General features: G+C 39.7%; 1 protein-coding gene across 3 annotated transcripts in view; it reads right to left on the bottom strand.

Moving 5' to 3' along the window:
- Nucleotides 1-200: 200 nt before the first annotated feature.
- Nucleotides 201-16,863, bottom strand: part of SPOP (speckle type BTB/POZ protein) — a 75,720-nt gene continuing 59,057 nt past the window's right edge. For all 3 annotated transcript variants that reach the window (XM_081582578.1, XM_081582577.1, XM_081582579.1), the window contains 5 exons: nt 10,117-10,294; nt 7,144-7,199; nt 6,526-6,648; nt 2,734-2,876; nt 201-1,466 (listed from right to left, as the gene is read on the bottom strand). In XM_081582578.1, the coding sequence (XP_081438704.1) occupies nt 1,322-1,466; nt 2,734-2,876; nt 6,526-6,648; nt 7,144-7,199; nt 10,117-10,294 (645 nt within the window). In that variant the 3' untranslated portion in view covers nt 201-1,321. The remainder of the gene's footprint in view (nt 1,467-2,733; nt 2,877-6,525; nt 6,649-7,143; nt 7,200-10,116; nt 10,295-16,863) is intronic.

The raw sequence follows: 16,863 nt of genomic DNA on the forward strand, positions 1-16,863 counted from the left end.
GGACAAGGGACTGGCAGATGCTGAAAGCTCACAAAGGAAACTTGCGATTAGGGACACACAATGAATCCTTACTGCTTAGACATTTTGAGCGTAACCTTTGCAAGCTAAAGGATCAAACTAGGCCTTCAAAATCCCTTAAGGAATTCAGACCCAAAAGACAAGCCAGGTGAGTGAAACAAAAGACCAGAGATACCACACAGTACAAAATAGTAATTATTTATATTTTCAAAAAGAAAAAAAAATTAACATTGGAAGTTCTCCCCTGCAGGAAGAGGGGTGAATTGGAAGGAACAGGACTGGCTCCTATGCAGGCGGCAAGTCAGGTACAAACAGCTGAGCAATCTTGGGCTGGGAGGTTTTTCACACAGCATTAATAATAAAATTTCTTTTTCTTTTCTCTTCTTTTTGCTCTGTTATTGTTGTGTGTGTATTTGGTTTTTTTTAGAAAAAGGAGTGGGGGAGACGAAATAAAATCAGAGAAAAATGCCAAAAAACATTTTCCACAATATTTAAAAACAGAGAACCATAGTTTTTGTCAAGACAGTATGAATTCTGGATAAACTATTTTTTCCAGTTTTCAATACCAATAAAGATTTTTTTCCAAAAGCTACCACATCAGAACACTCATCTTCTAGATCAAATAATCTCCTTCCCCTTTCACCTCTGCTGGTCATTTTTCATCAAAGGGTAACAGGACACATTCTGTTCTTGCAAACAATAAGTGCCAACCACAACAGAGCTCTTCTGATAACTTGCATGGTAGTGAGGAGTTTTCACAAATATCCAAGTTTTAGCACAGCTGGATGGACTAAAATTTCTCTCAACATAAATACTACTGGAATCCACAAACTGATTTTTTGAGAAATTCTGCAAAAATCCTTTCTTCTTTCCTTTTCCCTTCTCTTAAAACTAAATGTCCTTTTTAAGTTTTCTTTTTGCTCCAGGCACCTGACGATTTGTTCTGCTCAGTCAGATGCAGACAGGTTTCTCCAAAGTACCACCGTGGGGATGTCCTCAGGGCCAGCGCCTAAACTGAATCCCCACAGTATCAACCTTGGCCGGGCCAAAGGGGACACAGTGACGCAGCAACAGGGTTTTCATTAGGTCGAACAGCCCCGAGTCTTGGGCCCTTCCCTCCCCCCACCCCCATTTCCCCCAAGTTTATTTAGTGCTGTATTAAAAGTCTGGGGCCACGATGCAGTCTTTTCCCCCCACAACAGAGTAAAAGCTCCACAGATTGCGCTGTCTACCTGGTGGTCAGTGGCAGCCATGATGGCTGCTGCTTCTGGAAAATAAACGGAGTCTTACAACAGGCAGGATCTTAGGACTGCTTCAGGCGCTTGCGTGGGGGTCCCAGAAACGGGCACTGTGCTGAAGCCAGAGAGCGGTACGCCTCAGCCACCAAATGGGGATGTGACACCACCATTGACTTCCACCCGGACGTCTCCAAGACATCCGAAGCATGGCTAGGAGAAATGTGAGAGATGGGTTACCAAAGGAGTGTGTGAAGGATGAACTAAACAGCCACCTAGAGAGCCCAGTTTCCCAGGGTGTGCAGTCTGGGTGTCAATGCAAGACACACTCATGCACAACCCTTAACATGCAAGAGAATCTGCCTGTTAGACAATAGGTAGACAGGTGACCAGGTTACGGCTCTTGTATGTCTGAAACCCAGAACTTTGAGCTACTATATTCTCAATTATAAAAGATGAAATGTTCTTCAGGCTTTTCTCTAAATCATCAAGGCTCTTTATATTCCTTGGTGATGCTGATAAAGAGCAGATCTCTGGGTCAGACAGCTCTGAGTTTCCATCTGGCTTTGCCATTTACTAGTCCCCTAACCACAAAGCAGATCACAGCCTGGGGCTTATTTGATTATTGAAAAAGAGGGGCCAATTCCCACACTTCATTGAGTGGATAACATCTAAAAAGCACCAAGCAAGTGTCCAGTACAGAGTGAGCACTCAGAATAAGGAACATTTTGCCTCCATTGGTAACTCCTTCAAAATAGTCCTTCAGCCTTGGAGAACATCTTTCCTTGTTTCAAGGCATTATCTGTGTTAAATAATGTTTACTCATCTACCTGCAACCTCTTAGACCTGTCTTACTCCAGTACGGCTACTGTGGGGGCTTCTCTTCTTGGAGTTTTTTTTCTCAACTTTTGCCCCCCATCAGGCAAAGCAGTAGAACTTGTCCCACTGAGAATTACTTCCCATGAGAAAGTAATATGGCCAGGTCACTTGTCATTTAGGAAGAAGGAACAGATGTACTGGAATGGATACTTCTTTCTCACAACAGTATTCCACTACCTCATCGCCTTAATTATGTTTTCTCTTTCCCCATTCTGCAGTCGACCATTAGACATCCTTACTAACTCATAAAAATCCACTTCCGTTCTCCCTAAGATATGCAAGTCTTTTTGTAATAAGCTGGTGAGTGTGAAGTAAAGATACTATTGCTTTAGGGGACAAAAGTTTTTCAGACCAGTGAGTTGTCAGTTTCATCAATTCTCATCCTGCAAGGTAGTAAAACACTTCACTCACCAATCAGATTAGACTGATGAAAGCAAAACCATTTTTCACACTGTCAAGCTGAAGGAAAAGATAGACACTCTCTACTTACTCCTGAAAGCTTAAAGTTACTCATCTGTTTCACTCACCAATTCAAAGTCTTTCTTTTTCATTCTCTAGCTAACCCAACTATCCTGAAAGAACTTTGAAGATGGCAACTCACTAGTTGATGAAATCCACTGCCTGAGTTTTCAACTGATCTGCGCTGTGGAGGTCAGCCAGGATGAGAATTTCTGCGGCGTTCTCCACGGAAAGATTACTGCAGAGGGCATCCTCACACATAACCTTTAAACGCTCCAAGGCGTACTGTAAAACACAAGTGTGCTGTTGTCAGAACAGGAAAGGATCTGGGCTGACTGCTACTGAAGTAGTTTTCTTCAACCATACCATCACGTAACTGGATACCTGAATAAAACTCCACAGACCATGAAAAGGCAATTATAAAACATAACCATACGCTGAAGGCTAAAATGAAGATGGCTAAAATAACTTGCAGAGCTGTCATTCAAGTTCTAAAGTCTATCAGAAAAACAGCAATATGGGTCTATGCAGTAGACCCACATCTTCAAGTTTTCCCTTACCGTGACTACGATTAAAGTCTCTCTTAAACAATCACCACCTACCCTCACAATAAGGCATTTCTCTGCTTCAAGTCAACAGGGACATTACATTTTAAAGTTCTGCAATCCTTTTATTTACAGCCAGACTAGGGTGCAGCACAGCCCTTTCTACTTAACTACTGTCACCAGCCCAGCAGGATATTGGGCTGTGAAAAGAGCCCTGTGGTGACTTTTACCAGCATTTCAAATGGAGTCCTATTTTATTGGGGTTGAGGTTAAGATTCTGAGGGTAGAAGAACAAAGCAACAGAGAACCTGGATCTAGTTTCAGTCTTAAAAACTTCCTATTTTCCAAGTAAAGGGTACACATAAATGTTCTGGAAATGAATGTCTAGGTTAATATTGGGCACATCTAATCTACTTGATTTGTTTTGATGCAACTGTACTACTTGCTCTCAAATATATCATGAACTTACTAAGGAACTTCAGGGCAAAGAGGGAAGATGGGGAAAAAAGGAGGAACAAAATAAAATTGTCACTAATTAGTTCACAGGAGAATGATTTGGTCTGAGGATATCCTCAGTCTCTGTACAGGTCCCATTTTGAGGGCCTTAGAACTCAATGACACAATACTCCTCTGGGCTGAATCATGACAATCAAACCAGGACAATTTTATTTTTATGAGTTCTGGGTAAGGAGGCATATCTGCCGGCACTGTGATCTCCTGCAGCAAAAAGAGTTTTATTGGTTTTGGTGCAGCTTTAATTTCTTACATTTGAGTAACTGGAAAACAGTTTCCATGGAAAACAGGAATGACACTAGACAAGAAAGAAATTAGGCTGCCATTTTTGTTTTAGAAGACTGGAAAAAGTTGAGTAAATATTCAGTCTTCACTCAGTGCTGCAAAGAATATTCATCTTATCCTTTTTCTCAATATATTCTTTTAAAAGGACTTTTGCTGTGAATAGCTCTGATCCCTACTGCATAATTAGACAAAAGTAGCCATTTTTGTCCCTTGGGGACAGTTTTTTTTTCCTTAATTATGCTTCTGAAAAACCTGCCTAATGGCAGTACTTACCCAAGAGGTTGAAATTTTGTCTCCCAGGCCTGGGCAACGGGTTTTGTTTTGGTTTTGGTCTAATTACACATGTCCCCAGGAGACTGGAAAAGCTCAGAAGAAGCTGTTTTAGTCTGTTGGGTAATTCTAGATGTTTAGATCCTTCCATGAAAATTTTCTTATTCTGTTTTTCTGAAGCTCACAAGGAGGTGTAAAGGTAAAAATGCTTTTAAATAAGCTTAGAGCAAAGATTATCTTATCTAATGCGAAATTCTGAAAGGAACTTAAAAAACAAACTCTTCAGTTACTTCTCATTCATAAACTTAAAGCATTGCTGTGATTCAACTGCTTTTCTTACACACTGCACTGAAAATACCACCCTTGGAATGTCAGTTCTGGCTGACCCCATGCTCTCTATACTTACAGTAGGTTCCCAGTAGGCTCTCTGGCTGAGGAGCAGGAATGAAAGCCCAGGGACACAGCTGTCTAAACCCGGCTCCGAGAATGTACAACTCCTAGTACTTCTGTCTAAAAACTGGACCTTGTGATACTATTCATCTTTACATAAGGAGCTGGATAATGAGAGGGGTAAACACCTGGCATGTATAAGCACAAGTGACTGCTTCATGAAAATCAGAGGACAGGGAATTCCTTGGTGGTCCAGTGGCTAGGACTCCGAGCTCTCAGGATGTGCCCAGTATTAACCTAGATGTTCATTTCCAAAACATTTATTTATACCCTCACCCAGAACTCTTCCTGAGGTCCTGGGTTCAAAATCTGATTGGGGAACTAAAGTCCCACAAACGGAGTGGTGTGGCCAAAAAACTGTTAGAGGGCAAATGAAGCATAATCATTATAAACTCAGTTTATGAAAAGCAGCCATTTGGGCCATGTATTCTACTTCCCCAGACCTCACAGCGACTGTTTTCTTTCTGTTTCCACTGAAAGCCAAGTTTTCTCTGGTCAGAACTGAGCTAGACTGGAAGGGTACAGGATGTTTGCAAATGCCTAATCATACTTAACAGAGTTTTGCAAGTTGATAAAACAATTATTATTCAATCCTCTACACTGGAGGCACTGATTGGGTTTATATGCCTCATCCTCTATAAACACAGCAAAAAGATGATCGGTAAAGATAAAACCACCACTGTAAACACATTTTCTTCAGGGGTGCAAAGGGAGGAGGAAGGAGATGACTCCCCTGAGTGAATCCTGGGAAGGATCTAGTGCCTTCAGGTCAGAGACAGCTGGGACCCTCAGGCAGCTGCTGCAGCAGCAGGGCAGGAAAAGGAGCCACTTCCAGCAGAGAACCATCTCTCTCACAGAGTCTACTGCTGGCTGGGCTTATGCCCTTTAACACTCTTGCCTCAACTGCTCCCCAACAGAAGAAGAGTTTCCACAGGATAAATAGCAATTGTTTCCCCCACCCAATCCCATTTCCTCAGACCACACGGCCTTGGAGGAACAGGTCACTGCTGGCTCTGGCGTATCTACACAATGAAAGTCAGTTTCCCAAACTGTATTTCGGGGAATACTAATCCCTGAAAGTGATCCTTGAGAAAAGTGATTCTGGGTTAATGAAATTGGAGAAATTTGTCTATCGTATTCTTTTTCAGAAAACGCACAGTGCACACTAACATACTAAAGGTTCTGAGAAATCTGCTTGTAAAAGAGCAACACAAAAACCCCAGTTTGACTTAGAGTGTCATTAACCTTTCCCCCACCTCAATCTTGCGAATCACCTGCCTATTGTTTTAGTAACCACTACAATTCATTAAGGCTAAGATCTACATTATTACTTTCACACTTTAACATTTCTCAAATCGAAATGTGTCTCACAATCAAAGTGTATGTTTGTGGTAGAAGTATCTCTCTTACAATTTTGAATATGATATATTTCAATAACTTCTTAGGGAAAAGCTGCAAATGACCAGAACAGTACGTAGAAGTTATTCTCTTATTGACAAAGCTTAAGTAAAAGTTAATGAACTCAAGAACATTTTTGTAAACTACAAAGCCAAATTATAAATCCAAATGTTAATCTGAATCTTTCAAATCACTGAGTTAAATTTGAGATGGGCAAGAGAAGAGAGGTAAACCTCACTTCTTTTCCATAGTGAGGGTGACCATATAATTTACCATTAAGAGGACGACACTTGTGAAAATAAAAAGGGTGTTATCGATAACTGTGTTGGAACACAAGTATGAACCAGGATTGTTCTGACCAAACTAAGATATACGCTCATTCTGCCCACAAAGCAACACAAAAGCCCAGTCATGAAGCTCAAGAGGTCACCAAAACTCCTAGTCTTGTTATTATTTTCCTATTCTTATCTCACCTTATCAGCAGCTGCCAGCAAATCATCAGCCATTTTGTCGAGGTTCGGAGCCTTCCCCGTGTAAATGAAGCACATCATTTCCTTAAAAACTTCAGGCTCCACATCATTGATTTCAACCCGATTCTATGCCAAAAAAATTAAAAATGAGAAACATTCCAACAGAACAAAATTCCTAAACAATCTTCATGATTTTAAGTTCTGAGGAAGAGAGGAGTTCATATCATTTTGAATCTAACGTCAATAGAAATTCCCCTTTGCTCTATTTGATTGTTAATAGCCTTTTCTGCCATCTTATGTACCACCTCTGCTTTCTCAAATACAAAGCAAGACAACTATATCTTTGATTTTTCATGTTTCTTTTCAAAACACATGCCTAATACCCCAACTCAAGACTATCTGAATGATCTGCTTGGAACAGTGAGTCTGCTTTACCCAGAATGCTTCAAGACCACCTCTCTGCTTTTAGAAATTGTCTGTTCAGGGAACTGTACTCCATTTTAATCACATAATAAGAAATAATAATAAAAAAAAAAAGGAAAATAAATCTGCTTCCAAATTGGGAAATAATCTGATTCTAGCAACCTAGCTAAAAAGACATATTTCTATCCTGTTACATACCTTTTTGCTTTCCTCCATTTCATGTTCAAACATGGCACTAAAAACTGGAGAACGAGCTACAAGTGAAAGGAAAACAGAAACAGATTATGGTTATCACACCAAAATCTCTTGGTTCATCTGTTATGAAGGAGAGATCTTTTTTTTTTGGGCCATGAGAAGTGGCTTGCGGGATCTTAGTTCCCCAACCAGGGACTGAACCCGGGCCCACAGCAGTGAAAGCATCAAGTCTAACCACTGGACAGCCACAGAACTCCAGGAGAAGAGACCATTTTCTTTCCTATCCCACTGCTACAGAAATGGTCTTTTATATTACATTATGCCAGAACTATAAAATTCCTTTCTTTTTATATCAATGAGTGAATAATTATACATAGGGGGAAAAAATAATAATACGTAGGGGAAAAAAAGAAATCACTCCTTTCAAAGTAATTTATTAGCTCCACTCCAACTATGATATTTCAAGGAGATTACTCAAATTACCTATGTTAGATGACAATGATATCCTTTGGGCAGATCTGGGGGTTCAAATGGAAGGTCCTTCATGGTTTAAGCAGGGTGTCCTGATACCTATGTTTTTGTTTGGAACAGTGATACCTACTTTCTCCACTTCCAGGGTCCACATAGCAAGGAGGTCAAGAACAGGACTAAAAGGCATCCATTAGTTAGATGAAGTACAGGCTTATTTATGGCTGCTCCTTAAAGCCATGCATTATCAACAGAAATTATCACCCAAAAAGGTGAAAACCATCTCAGGTACCACAGTCATTTATGGTCCTTCAGATCTTAACCCAATAGGACAAAATCTTATCCTGAATGTCTCTTAATGTTTTCCTCAGGGGTGGGAATCACAAAGAAAGGTTCAGAAACAGTGTTCGAAACAGTTTGCACTGATCCCTCTAGACATCTCTGCTTTGGACACTTCCTCTTTATTAAAAGCACCAGCCCTTTAGTCTTCAGCTTCTGTATGTATTTATATAGTGCCTCACAGTACTATATATATATACACACACACACATATATATGTGTGTGTGTGTGTATATATATATAATACCATGCCCATTCTAGTCTAATGAACACTATGAAACATAAGTAAACGCAATTTCAACCATGAGAGTAATAAAATGGCTGGGAACTCAAATTTTATCATGTTGTCCAATAAATCAAGGGTTTTGGTGAAAGTTGAGACTATCAATTTCTACTTAAGAGAGAAGGAACAGATGAAATATAGGAGTTTCAGTTAACAGGTACCCAGAACTTTGACCTAATTTATGTCAGAAAAGATTAATTTTAAATTTGCCATTTTCTAACCATATGATCTTAACCCTCTGAACCTCAGTATTTTAATCTAACTCCAAAAGATTATCAATTCTCACTGTTCTTATCTCTGAAAAGTTACAGACTATATGGTACTATATAAATACATCACAGAAGCTGAAGACTAAGGGTTGGTGCTTTCTGGAAGGGTCCAAAGCCAAGAGATGCCTATAGGGATCAGTGGATAGACAGAAGCTGGTGTCAAATCACCTAGGGAGATTGAGTAGTGTGAAAAGAGAACTAAGGCAGACCCTTAGGGAATAACAATATTTAAAGGGTGGGTGAAGAGGAAGGTCACACATTAGAAGTAGCCAGAGAGCCAGCCAGAGAAACCAGGAGTCAAATAATAATACATAATACATAAACTGAAATTTAGGAACTAGCAGGTCAATATAACTTTGGAAAACTGCTTTTGTGGCATGCAGGTGAACTGAGGATAAGTGGGAAGAAAGAGTCGAGAGAGGTAATATGCTAACTCAAGAAACTTAGCTCTGGAAAATAAGAGAGAGAATAACTAGTGGGAGAAGCTTGAGCACGCTTTAGCCTGAGGGCAAACAGGCAATAGGAGAAAGAGATGACAAAGATATCAGATAACAAGGGTGTAACTGGCAGAGTAAGGCTTCTGAGATGGCAGCGTATGAAACAGAACAGCAGTAAAAAGTACAGTTTGCTTTGGACACGAAGAACTCCTCCACTGAGAATGCAGAGAAAATGCAGGTAAGGTGAGAGCCAAGAGCCAAGAGATACGGGCCTCAATTTTCTCCTGGAAGAAGTAGCAAGGTCATTTTTCAGGAGGTGGAGATTAAAGGAGAGTGGTAAAGGTCTGAAGTGTCTATTGTTGAGAAAAAGAAAGGGAGCTGACTAATATCTGTAGAAAGGTCTTGGCAATAACAAGGGTCTGGCTGAGTGTGGAGACACTAACATAAGCGTTAATGACTTCCTTTAGCAATCCTCGGTAACATTCAGTTGAGAGGGGGAACAGCAGGATGGTTAGATTGAGCCAGACTGAGGTTTTGCCAGGTGTGCATTTTAGAATGACAAGGCTGGGAGTCTTGGTAAGAAATCTGTTGCCTGAAGGTTCATGTGATTTCCTCTCACATATTTTGGCCTGAATATAAGTTTGAAAGCTATGCTTCCCTGTGAGGTAAAGGCCATCAGTCTGCTTTATCAGTTCCCTCCTGGGAGTCAGTCTTTCTGGTCTTAAAGACCAAGGGCCTATTCCTAGAGCAAGACCTGATCTTCCATGTCACTGGCAACATTCTCATTCTTCTGTTTGTATGGCTGGGGACTTGGCTATGTGGTGGTTTAGTCCTGAGTCCAGAATCTTCTCCATTACGTCCTAAGTTCCTGTCTAGGGGCTAATACTTGTTCTTAACCAGTGTTTGGACATTTAACCTCGAGGTGCAAACGCATCCAATACACATCATCATCGATTCCTTGAAAATGGTGGTCTAAGTCCACTACAGAGAGAAAAGCGAGGTAGCATTTTTATGGAAAGTCTTTGGTTTTGACAACTAATGCCACCACAATATAAAAATATGTTTAGCCAAAGTTCTTCTGTACTAGTTCAAAAAGTTTAAGTTATTCAAAAGGTGATTATGCAGTCTACTGTTTTTCCCTGTTTAACCAAAACGAAACTCCCCATGAATAAATACCAACCTGCTAAGATAGCTTTGTGAGCCTGGAATTCCTGGCCAGCAACACACAAACAACAGTCTGTGAACCGGGAGTTCTCCCACAGTCCTCCTAACTCATCTGCCAACCGGCACTCAGGAACCTTCACCATATTCATAGTATTCTGGCCAGAAATGTTGACGGAATCTTGCACCACACTTACCTGTGAAAGACAAGAAAACAAAGTCCAAAGCTTTTGTTACCAGGAATTTTCATACCAGCAGGAGAGATGACTTTCACTTTGCTGTTGCAGTACATTTAGAAACTAAATAAAAATTTAGTCATATTCTCTTGGTTTTTAATCAAAGATTTATCCTCTTGATCAAGCAGTTCTGAACTATCACAATCATACTGTCCTACAACATCTCAGGACAATGAGGAGAGAGCCCCACAAACTTCTCTCTCTTCCAAACGTCTCATAAGCTCTGCCTTCCCTGCCCTGAATGTGTGTTAGTCGCTCAGTTGTGTCCTACTCTTTGCAACTCCATGGACTGTAGCCTGCCAGGCTTCTCTGTTCATGGGGTTCTCCAGGGGATGCCATTCCCTTCTCCAGGGGATCTTCCCAACCCAGGGATTGAACCCGGGTCTCCCGCATTGCAGGCGGATTCTTTACCATCTGAGCCAACAGGGAAGTACCTGGGCAAATCACCACAGGGAAAAAACAGACAGAAACAAATGTTAAGCCTCAAATATTTACCTTATTTTCCCTAAGCAAAAGGTTAAATACAAAGAACTTCTATAGAAACTCCCATTTAAATTAAACTCTCTAGAGAAAAGAACCTTATAAGCCTAAAAGCACTTCACTTATTTCAGTTAGGTCTAGAACATAAACATAAAATACAGCTTCTAGTTTTGTTGTTGTTCAGTCGCTAAGTCGTGTCTGAGTCTTTGCGACTCCATGAACTGCAGCAAACCAGGCTCCTCTGTCCTCCACCATCTCCTCGAATTTGCTCAAATTCATGTCCGTTGAGTCAATGATGCTATCTAACCGTCTCATCCGCTGCTGCCCCCTTCTTCTTTTGCCTTCTATCTCTCCCAGTATCAGAGTCTTTTCCAGTGAGTGGGCTCTTTTGCATCAGGTGGCCAAAGTATTGGTGCTTCAGCATCAGTCCTTCCAATGAATATTCTGGGTTGATTTCCTTTAGGATTGACTAGTTTGATCTCCATGAAGTCCACAGGATTCTCAAGAGTCTTCTCCAGTACCACAAATCAAAAGCATCAATTCTTTGGTGCTCAGCCTTCTTTATGGTCCAACTCTCACACAGGGCATAGTAAATAACTGGTATTTCCTCACCAACGTTAGTTTAATGAACAGGACCAAGCTTGGAAGACCTTGGGTAGTGATAACTGGGTAGGTATCCCACATCATTTACACGCTTACTCAGTCATTTGTGACAATGACACATAAGGTGATTGGCTCCAGCCAGGCATGTTCTTATAGCTTTGGAACAGAATGATGACGAGTTTACAGAGAAATCCAACTGGCCACTTGGCTTCAGCAGCACCAATGTTTTAACTATTTGGTCTAAAGAATCTAAAAACCTGGTACTTTTAGATAGGTCAATGAAACTCAGATAAATGTGGTAGAATACAAAGTTACAAGGATTGAAGCTTCCCTGATGGTCCCGTGGTTAAGAATCCACCTTGCAATGCAGGGAATGCAGGTTCAATCCCTGGTCAAGGAACAAAGATCCAACATGTCACAGAGCAACCAAGCCCACATGCCACAACTATAGAGACCATGTGCTGCAATGAAAGAGCCTGTGTGTCACAACTAAGACTCCACAAAATCAAATTCATTAATTAAAAAAAACAGAGGGATTTATAAACCATATAAAACATTATAAAATAAGTGTAAATTACCAAGCTGAAGATGAGACCCAACAGATCTCAGTCTTCTGCCTGACAACCCTAGCTATGCCTCCTCCCTACATCATATTAGGTTAGAAATGTTAAAAAGAAAGTAGAATTCACAAACCTTGAGAATCAGCTCCCCACTCTTGCTATTCCTATGAGTTAGATGGGAAAGACAGCTAAGGAACATCCTAAATGACTTAAATTTCTTTTAACCTTCAAGATGCAAGTCATCCTTTAAATGCAATCATAAACCCAGAGATGGTTAATGCCCCATCCAAATGACTGGTGGCCCCTTCTGCACAGGAGTGAGATGTTTACTCTCAGGTCAAGAAGTTCATTCATTTGTTTCAAACTAGCTATTATGGTCCTGAACAATGAAGCAGCTGAGTTAATCAATTATGCATGTGCTTAGCATTAGTAGCACATTTATCAGAGCCAGAATATAATATTATTTTAACAGCCCAGGACCCAACACAAACCACCCCACAGAGATTGTCCCGTGTCAGATCTCTAATCTGGTTCAGCAACTTTCTCTTATTAACATCCTTACTTCTTTGATATAATATTAACACCAAAAGTAGAAGCAGCTTATTCCAGTTTTAGCTTCAAAATACTGCTGATTTAAAAATGAACAAGCAAAACACCAAGGACATGCCCAATTAAATCCAACTTCCTCATGAGGAAAGGCAGGAATCTTATGGGATGGCCAGTGAAAGGAATGGAGAATACATTTGGCACCGGGTTCCTAAGCTTGAATTAAACCAGTCTGATAGGAGCCCAAAGTCATCAACACTTGATGGCATTTACTAGACTGGGTAAAATGAACTGGCAAGAGCTAAGCTGATTTTCAAACTATGGTTACCAGTGGTCTCTGTGCTGGTTACATGTGTACTTGGTAATGAGTGGGGCCCAAAGACAGTGACTCCTCTCACTGGGGTAATTCCTCTTTCTAGACACAGACAGGAACACAGCAGGACGGAGAATGTACCTTTACTGTCTGAGCCAGACTTGTTCTGCAGATATATGGATGCCTGGAGTCTCTAGAGCTCTGAATGTCTGGCACCTCTTACCAACATTAAATACGCTTAATTAAAAATAAATTTTAAATGGCATTCACAAAAGAGTCTTCAGAGCCCAAACTTTTAACTTAGAAAGGGATTGTTTTCCTCTGCAAATGATGACACTAAAATGATACCATTTTGAGAAAAACTAAAGATTTTTTTTTTTAATGTTTATAAAGCTGACTATGGAGACTCATTCAGAATTGCAGCTGTGAAGATGATGTGACTGTGACATTTATGTTGTCTTAGACATGACTGCATGAAAATGTCTCAGGAAAGCTCTATAACCCTCTAAATTTCAAGTTGTAAAAGGGCCTCACTTTTAAAGTCAATTCTTTTCCTTAAAAAAGAAAATTTCATGAAAGATACAAAATTTCATGAAAGATTGTGTAAAGTCAAGGTAAAAAATACCGGAAATACATTTTTAACATCCATATAATTAAAACAATCTAGAAAAATAAATAGACTGTATATAGATTGTTTATAGCAGCAGCTGACACTTTGCCAACAAAGGTTCATATAATCAAAGTTATGGTTTTTCCAACAGTCATGTATGGATGTGAGAGTTGGACCATAAAGAAGGCTAAGCACCACAGAACTGATGCTTTCAAACTGTGGTGCTGGAGAAGACTCTTGAGAGTCCCTTGGACAGCAAGGAGATCAAACCATTCACTCCTTAAGGAAATCAACTCTGAATATTCATTGGAAGGACTGATACAATAACTGAAGGTTCAATACTTTGGCAACCTGATGCAAAGAGCCAACTCATTGGAAAAGACCCTGATGCTGGGAAAGATTGAGGGCAGGAAGAGAAGGGGGTGACAGAGGATGAGATGGTTGGATGGCATCACCAACTAAATAGACATGAGTCTGAGAAAAACAAAGAGTTGGACACGACTTAGTGACTGAACAACAACATAGCAGCAGCGCTACTTCTAATCAAAAGACTAGCAACAATCTAAATGTCTATCAGTAAGAGAAAGAATAAACAAACCCATCAGCTGGTGTGTGAATATACAACAAAATACTGCGCAGCATTAAAATCAATGAACTATAGTTACATTCACAATGTAAATAAATCTCAGAAACATAACGTGAAAACAGCAGGTCCTAGATGATTACATACATTCTGAGACCATCTTCATAAAGCTCAAAAACAAGCAAACCTAAACAATATATTGTTCAGGCATACAAATAATAAACAATGGAATGGTTAATTCAAAAGAGCTATTTATTATCATTGTCCGAGTAGGGAAACAACAGGTCTAAGGGACAGGGGAGAAGCATATATAGGTCGGTTCTAAGTTACTGGGGGTAATGTTGGGTTGGGTAGTAGATTTACTACATTATCATGTTTTATAACCTATAATGTTAGTACACATTAAATCACCATTTTTGTAGGTCAAGAACAAGCAATTATTACTAGCATTTTCTTTCAACTAATATATACAAATAATCCATTAATAAATAGTAAAAGAAAAATAGACCACCATATTTAAAACTTGGCAAAAATACATATTCCCAGGCTTTGAAGAGATACTGTTTGTTAAGGAAAGAGACGTTTTAATAATTAACTAGTATCTAGATATTTCATATGGTATTTAATATTTCAACTTTAATTACAACATTACAAACAGGCACTGGAATCTTCTACCTGTCAGAGGCATATACAATGAAGATGGAATACACGGATCTTTACTGCTAACAGCTACTTGTTTTCAGTATAAATAAAGGGGACCAACAAAAGTGAAGCATTTCAAGTAGATTTTCTGTGGTCCAAATTATTAAAGAAAAAATTAAAAGTGTAAAGCTCTCATGATTCTTTCATTACCAAAGAAAACTTGGTAGAGCCCATGTTTCCTAGGGTGAATGGTGCTCGGTCCCACTTTAGTGTAGCACAGCAGACTAGAGACGGCAAGTGGAGAGCTGCTACCAATTTGCTGCACAATGTCAGGAAAAATTACCTAACCTCCCTAGGCACTGCCTCTCCCCCCAATAACACAAAATGAATCAAAAAGGACTATGATAAAAGACAATTGAGGGAATGCATTAACTAAGCAGTATCAACTTGGAAAAAATCACCACATTTCCTAACAGTCAGAAAGAAAGATCAATAAGAACCGAAAGTGAACCCAGTGTGGCACATTACAAACAAGACTACCCATTTGGCATTTTTCAGTTTTATTAATGGTTATACAGTTATATTAAAATATAGCCCAAACACACAAATGTGTGATTCTCAGTCTTTCGCCTTAGGATTCCCTCTTGTGGCCTCCGGGAACAGACCAAAAATATTCACAAAACAACTGCACTTATTACATCAGGACAGGACAGAAGTACCTGGGCCAAAAACTGGGTAAGGAATAGAACAGTGGAGTACTCACAATCTAAATTTGTATGTGGACATCAACTTCATAAAGGCCTCTAAGTTACAAGGAAATATAACTAAACCAATAATAAATAAAATATAAATATGAACAAAATAAATTTGTTTATAAATATTCCATTTATAGAAGGGAAGAAAGGTCAAAGGGACAGAATTTTCACCAAAGGATAATCTAGCTCTGAGATGCACTAAGAACTTAGATGAGCTGCAGACATTTTTAAAACCCACACATCCAACACACACCCCCACACAACTGTCTTGCAACGATGAACGCTACTAAGTCCACAGAGAGTCTTGGAACAGAAACGAGTCTCACTAGGCACAAGCCCAAGAACGAGAAGCAACACTCAGCACCTGTGGCCAACAGAGAAGCGTGAGAGGAACAGATGGCACACCTGGTCCGATGGTAAGAAACCGATGGCATCAGCAGAACCCAGCCAGACGTTTCCCTGTTCAACATCTCCTCATTTCCAAAGTGTCATCTCACTTCCCTTCTAAGTCAGTAAGGCATTTCTAAACTTAACCACAGAATTTCTCCTAAGAGAATTTCATATGGGGAAGCAAAGAGAAAGCACCTCAGACTCAACCACAGGATGAGAAATTGCCAAGTGAGGGCAGGTCAACTGGTTTCCAAATCAAGAATGTCAATACAAGGGCTGAAGCAGATGGAATGGATCTGGGTGGGGTGAGGTGCGGGGGAGAGCATGTAAGAAAATGCTGGACGCACTGTAGACTTAAAAATGTGGCAATAAAGGTTCTGGTATTGCCTAAGACACCAGATGCATTATTGAGAGGTGATTTCCTTCAGAGAACAGTTCAAAGATTGGCTTTCATTTCCAACAGAAATTAGAATCCACTATTTTAATTTTTTTCTGAAATAGAGGATCTCTAAGGTGGGTGAATATTCAATTGATAGTTTGTAGGTGGGTGAATATTCAATTGATAGTTTGTTTATATAACATTCAATCTCACACAAAACCACCCAATTGTTCTTGCTCTCATTTCTCCACTTGGGCAATTGAGTATGATCTGTAACTACTTGGATTTATGTAGAATTGAAATTCCAAGATAAAAAATAAATGCAACATTTTATAAAAAACAACTGCAACACTTTATGTATTTTTACAGACACCTTCACTCTAGTATTTTTTTATTTCCTTTTTTCACTTAGCAATTAAAAAGGAGAAAAGGTAGCTATTATGCAAACTATATTTTATGTATTCAGTGTAGTATTTTAATAAACTATACCTCCCAGGTTTACAAACCATCAGCAACTATGAAAATATTCAATGAGCTGTGACTTGGAAAAGAAGTCAGCTACTGCTGGCCAGGCCTCTTCTACAACAGGGCAAGATTCCTAAGGGACACTTTCCCTGCTGTGCAGGTGGTGACATGCTATGCCTTTGGAGCTATTGTTAATGTTAACTC

This window comes from Giraffa tippelskirchi, chromosome 3 (assembly GCF_054371585.1).
Source record: "Giraffa tippelskirchi isolate mGirTip1 chromosome 3, T2T-mGirTip1v1.2.pri, whole genome shotgun sequence".
Lineage (NCBI taxonomy): Eukaryota > Metazoa > Chordata > Mammalia > Artiodactyla > Giraffidae > Giraffa > Giraffa tippelskirchi.